At 37.6% G+C, this 6,000-nt stretch overlaps 1 protein-coding gene across 1 annotated transcript; it reads right to left on the reverse strand.

The window, feature by feature from the left end:
- Positions 1-1,109: 1,109 nt before the first annotated feature.
- LOC111346202 (neurexin-4) lies at positions 1,110-4,970 on the reverse strand. Its single transcript, XM_088758193.1, has 4 exons — positions 4,482-4,970; positions 3,893-4,146; positions 3,411-3,522; positions 1,110-2,876 (listed from the first exon to the last, which is right to left on the reverse strand). Exons 1-4 carry the CDS (start codon positions 4,579-4,581, stop codon positions 2,236-2,238), a joined length of 1,107 nt encoding a protein of 368 aa, XP_088614319.1. The 5' UTR covers positions 4,582-4,970; the 3' UTR covers positions 1,110-2,235.
- Between the last annotated feature and the right edge of the window lie 1,030 nt (positions 4,971-6,000).

The raw sequence follows: 6,000 nt of genomic DNA on the forward strand, positions 1-6,000 counted from the left end.
ATGTGATATTCTTTACTTCAAAGTGACTGTATTTCTCTGCTCGGGTTATGAAACGCTCGGGGTTTTTTCACCGGATGAATTTCCCTCGTAATTCTAGATTTACTATCAGTTTAGCATCAGTCCATTGGAAAATTGACAGATAGAAAGTGTACCGTTGAATAAAAATATAGAAAAAGTAAATTTGTGTGGTACAATTTTTAAATAAGCGCCGCAGCGCTCATTCGAGTAAATATGATATGCATGTTAGATAACAGCACACAGCTGTACCAAATACTGTAGTCCCATGCAAGAAATTGGTCCGGTCCCCCAAAAACTGCAGTGTAAACGCAACCTTGCTAACTTGATCCTTATGCCTCTTTTTGTCCGACCCGTGGTAAAACATCATCCGTGTAAACGGCTAAAATTATGCGGTCCGTACTACTTTTTTGACACGTCGGTACACGATTTTTCTGCCGTGTAAACGGCCTTTAAAACAACTGGATCTACTCAAAATATTACAATAGAAGTCGATAGGGAAGATTAGTTTTTTTTGGTCCTATCTTAAATCGAGACCGAGAGTCGTCTAAGTCCTTATAATAATTTTTAGATGAGATTCATGATCAAAGGATTAATTAACTGAAGTTAAATTAATATCTCATGTAAGTGGAATTTATACACCAGGACCGGGTTGTTCAAAACACGACTAACCCGGGGTTAGTGTAAATTTTTAATCTAATATAATAGCTCTGGTCAGTGGTTTTTTCTTTTGTATCTTTTTCCTGTTAGTTTTGAGTCATCGAGAGAAGATTCAACAAAGCTTTGGCTCCTATACGCACTCTGCTATACGAGAAATTAAAGCCAGAGTCATCTTTTAATCCCACATTTACGTTAACCCCCTTTCGAAAAAACTGGTCCAGAAGATAAGAAGCAAATATAAAGAAAGAGTTTAAGAAGTATTAGAACATTAACCTTCAGAAGTGGATACCGAAGCTTAGCTATCTTGTGGCTCCCAAGATCTACGTCAATTGTCTCAAATGATGACTATAGTTTTCTTTGTGAGTTATCATGTCCTGAAAGTTTGGTATTTAATCAAGGAAATAGCAATATCCCCACCCTCCCCCCCCCCCCCCATGCGACACCAAAAGTTTGATTGGTAAACTTTTTGCTCAGCTTTTACAAATGTCAGCCATTACATATCAATACTGCAGTCAGTGTTATAGTGTTATAAAAAGCCAACATGCTGCCTTGCAAGTCAACATTTTAGCGTATTCAAGAACTTTTCAAAAAGTTGCTGAATTGTATGTCCTCCTGCTCAATTATTTATAACTTTAAATCTACGATGATAAGAGTAATATTCTAGTCTTGAAAACTAGATCTAAAAAACTGAAATATATGCAGCCGCTAGAATTATTCGTAACACCAATAGCACTGCCTATTTACCTACCGTGAGATACATATTCAGTAACACATAAAATCGCTGCGCAGTCAGTCTTAACAGAATTCATCGCGATTACGGTGCAGAAGTTTTACACCAGCACTATAAGTTTATAATCCCTTGACAGTTCAGTGATACATTTCAATACATATTTTGTCATTTACATTCTTTATACAAGCCCCATTCAAACCAGCTTGCAACTGAACTGGGCCAGCCTGGTTAAATATTGCCGCTGAGTAAATAAATAAAATAACTGAAAGGGGTACTGTGAGTTATTTTTCTCAAATCATCGTTGTGATATTCCTCTTGAAATATTGCAACGCAAAATAAGTTTAAAAAAATTACTAAATAAACCTTTCATAAGAATCACTGACTGTCTTGCAATTGTTGTCATTAAGTTTTCTGTTAGACGGAACAATTAAAATTAGTTAACGATTTCGCTATTCAAACAACAACAAACATATGAAACATATGTATGAAATGCTGTTAAGAAACGTATATGTGCACGATCCTTCGCAGTAAAGCACTATTTGAGCAATAGTGAAAATCAGACCTATTTTTTTCAGGTCTGATTTTCACTATTACTCAAATAGTGCTTTACTGCGAAGGATCGTGCACATATAGATTTCGCTATTCCTTAAAACCAGGCGATTCCATGACACTTAAACTTTAAATTCCCCAGGTATGGTATCCCTGCTCGTCAAAATTTAATGTCACACGTGAGTTTCTTTTCTCAATAGCAGTGTCTCTCAATCTTCATTTTAAGTTTTCGATTGGATCCGACTATTAGTATTAGTTAAAGCTTTTGTTAATCCATACAATCAGGCGATTCCATGACACTTAAACTTTCCCAAGGTATGGTAGCCCTGCTCGTCAAAATTTTCGCTTTTGTCTTCACCTGTATCCCCAAACCTCAGCTGCTTAACTGGCAGATGTGTCTTGTTAGTAAGGACACCACTATCTTCACGCCATTTACCGTCATTCACGTGACAGTTACAGTAGGCCCGGCGGGAATCTTCTTCTCTACTTGGTTGTGCACATGTGTCATTCCTTCCACATGCGCACATTTGACTTTTAGGTGCTGCACCACTCCAGTAGGTCCATTCCACCACAGAATCGCGTGAAACCCAAAAGCCATCCCTCAATGTAGAACCAAGGCACTCGTACTTAATGAACTGCTCACAACCCTGGGAAACGTTGATGAGACTCACCAGTTGAGATATGTTCGCTCCTTTGTAGAATATACTTCGCGAGTAGGACCCCAGGTCTTCAGAACCATCCACGAAAGTCCTTTTTTCGCTGTCATGACTTATGACAGTCACACCAACTCCGTCTTTGTCAGTCATGTCACAGGTGACGAGGAAAGGCAGCAATACTCCTTCACCATCAGGATCTATCAGACAGATTCCACTTTTCGCTTTAGGATCGAGCCTCTTTAAGTCACTGCAAGATCTTGATAATACTGTGAAAAGAAATGAAACCCTGATGAGATGAGTAACAAGTCGCCTGAGCTGTCTAAGGAGGTTTTTAGTTAAAATAACACGGAAGACTTCGATTCAGCTATCTGAACTTTCACAGTTCCACTTTGGAGCTTAGGTGGGTATCAGAAAATGCCAGGGAAACATATTCCTGGGATGGGGGATTACGCGTTATGAACTAGCAGGAGAGGCCACAGTACACCCAATCTCGTAGAAACAAACTTGAGCCTAAAAGTGATTCTCATTAAAAGCCCATTGTATGGTTGCAATTGAAAATACGTTTTCTATTTTTCAGTGACAAAGGCCAGCAGACTCCATTTGACAGGGTTCATATTTTCAATTTGCTGTCAAGTGACTATGGTGGTTGAATCGACTTTCTTCGTGGTTTGAGCTATGAAGGCTCACATGTAGGTGACTTTTTGTGTCCACCAACAGATTTTTTCTTCTGTTTTGGGAATAAATGTTGATCACGGATCAGGGACAACTAAATTTTCAAAATCGCGAAATCAGTGTAGTACCACTGCAGTTTGCTCCAGCGTAACCGGGAACACAAACACATCGAAACCCTTTGCTGGTGAAACCAACTTGGCAAGTTCCGTTATTGACACAAGGGCTGCTACTACAGGGATTCTGTTCAAAATAAAAAAAAAACGCATTGATCAAAAAAGAGGAAAAGCATGTTTTTTCATTTACTTATATTCGCCACACAAAAATAAAAATTTACAAGCTAATGAAGCACGATAAACTGCATACACAATAATGTGTATGGCCAGGCTTATACATCTATATGGTTGAGTTTCCTCCGAAAAAAAAGCAAAAATTATTTTCGATATATAATATCGAATAAGACGTGAAAGTTTGAGGTCAAGTTCGGATCAAGGCGAAGAATGAAGAAGAAACAAAAAAAATCCTAGTCTAAAATTGTAAAGTGCTGAGCAAGAGCACGACTTTGAATTCTTCTGATGTCAAACATAACTTTAACTTTAAGCAAAGCATGTACCTCAATCGCCAGGTAGTAAGCATCCACTTCTTTAAAGAAGGTCAATTTACTTTCATCAACCGTGGCGTTATTCAACTCACAGTTGTACTTTCCTGCGTCTATAGGTTTCACATTTATGGAGACACAGTTTGGCTCCATATAACACATCGTGCGACAGCTCCCCTCACTGAGGACCTCACTTCTCCTAATCACATGCCCCTTAATTGCCCTATTTGCTATCGGTTCCTCAAACAGGATGATGCGACACTCGTCAGCTGAAAAAAAATACAAAAAACAAAAAGACAAAATTAAAGAAAACTTACAACCAAGGTTTCCAAACGTGTGTATTGGCTGTTGATTTCATTTTCTATCATATAATTAACAATGAACATTCGCAAAAAGTATTATTTGCAGGTTTGAAATACAGAATGCATATGAATTTCGATTTTCAGCTTGGAGTTTACGAGCGTAAAAATAAGACGAGCCAATTCAAAAATATGAAAAACTCGCGAAGGATTTGTCGACGAGGAGTGAAATAAGCTAAAGAAATTAAACCAAAACAATTAAAAAAATATGCTAATATGGCACTGCTTCCACGGTAGGTCCCTACCTGTGCATCCTCCACAAAAGGGAAACACGATTCCGGAGAAAATGACAAAGATAGAGAAGATTAACGGCGTCTCAGGGTCAAATTTATGCAAAGACATCATTTCCACATTTTCTTATGTTGAATCAGTCACATCTTGAAAGCAAAATGAATAAAGGGTGAAAGTTTTATTCTTAATAAACTGTGGTGCTGCGTCGGTGAGGGTAACAAGCCCTTCGTCTTTCGCTCTGACGAAGGGCTAACTCTCGAAACGTCAGCTTTTGAACTCTTTACGCGGTGGCCAATTTACAATTTCAAATTAATTGATATAACCAAAACATCTTGAAAGTGCCGACGTAAATGAGACTTTTAGCTTCCTTCTCACACGAATAATGACAATACCTGACAGATTGCCGGACTACTTTTGTTATTTTGGTGAAGCCCCACAAGCAATTTCCGCTTCTTCCGAAGTTTAAATCTTTTTATCATATGCCACTGGTAGTTTGGAAAATAAGGAATGCCGGAATTTGGAACCGGAGCCTAATGGTCATGGCCTAGTAGTAGGTGGAGATCCGTTAAAATTGTAAAGAAACTTCGTTTGATATCTATTTGGAGGAACTGAAAAAAGCTAAGAACTGTTGTCACAAAGTTGCCTTAGGAATAGCGCAAAGAAAAGGAAAAATAGACACTTACCAGAACAACCATGGCAAGATGGAAATACAACTCCAGATAAAACTTAGAGGAAAGAAACTGCAGTCACGATATCGAGCTCAAAGTTATATAGAGGAGACATTCCTCAAAAGAAATATGCAAGAATATTCGATTACAACGTTGTAAAAAGCAATAAACCACCTATACTTCAAAAAACTACGACAGGTGTATACCAAAAATGTCTATCAAGCTTCACATCCCAGGAAAATCTCTACCGTTTTCGAACAACAATTGCAGTCTGTGTTATTTCGTCAATCTTAGGAGTGTTTTGAAAACTGTCGATTATTTGCTCTTTTACAGGTGAATAAACGATCTTAGCAGGTGCAATTAAAGCGAGCCCAGAAATGAGTAAACCACTTAGCTTTACTGAATAAATTTCGCGCAAGAAAAAGTAAAATAGCATCCATGACGGGAGTATTTAACTCTTTGAATCTCAATTTTGCCATTTTCTCTAACATATTTCTTTGCTGGCTAGCACTGAGAACTTAGCGTTAATCATTCTTTACTTATTGACTCCAGAGTGTCAGTTGAAATATTAAGAAAAGCTTTAAATAGCGATCATTGTTGGAAGTTAAACTGAGGTACCAACATAGATACAAACGTAGGTTTTAATTGTTTCAATGTTCTGGTTTAATTCGCGATTTGCAACATTAAAGACGAATACATTTTCACATTTCAATAGCTTTATTTCATTAAAAAACAGAAAAGATATTAATTACTCAAATTTGCATTACAGGTCACTAAGGGATAATACAGTTCTTGACATGTCTTCTTTCCCTAAGCCTCGTCATCCTGTAACAATATAATGAAATGAAGTTGAATATATATATAT

Source organism: Stylophora pistillata, chromosome 4 (genome assembly GCF_964205215.1).
Source record: "Stylophora pistillata chromosome 4, jaStyPist1.2, whole genome shotgun sequence".
In the NCBI taxonomy this organism is placed as follows: Eukaryota; Metazoa; Cnidaria; class Anthozoa; order Scleractinia; family Pocilloporidae; genus Stylophora; species Stylophora pistillata.

What these genes read in the sequence shown, in the direction of transcription:
- LOC111346202 (XM_088758193.1), bottom strand. Translation starts at nt 4,581, where the DNA reads ATGATGTCTTTGCATAAATTTGACCCTGAGACGCCGTTAATCTTCTCT. An exon ending in CTTTTGTGGAGGATGCACAG is followed by an intron (nt 4,147 to 4,481) that starts GTAGGGACCTAC and finishes ATTTTTTTTCAG; the next exon opens with CTGACGAGTGTCGCATCATC. An exon ending in CGCTGGAGCAAACTGCAGTG is followed by an intron (nt 2,877 to 3,410) that starts GTACTACACTGA and finishes TTCTTTTCACAG; the next exon opens with TATTATCAAGATCTTGCAGT.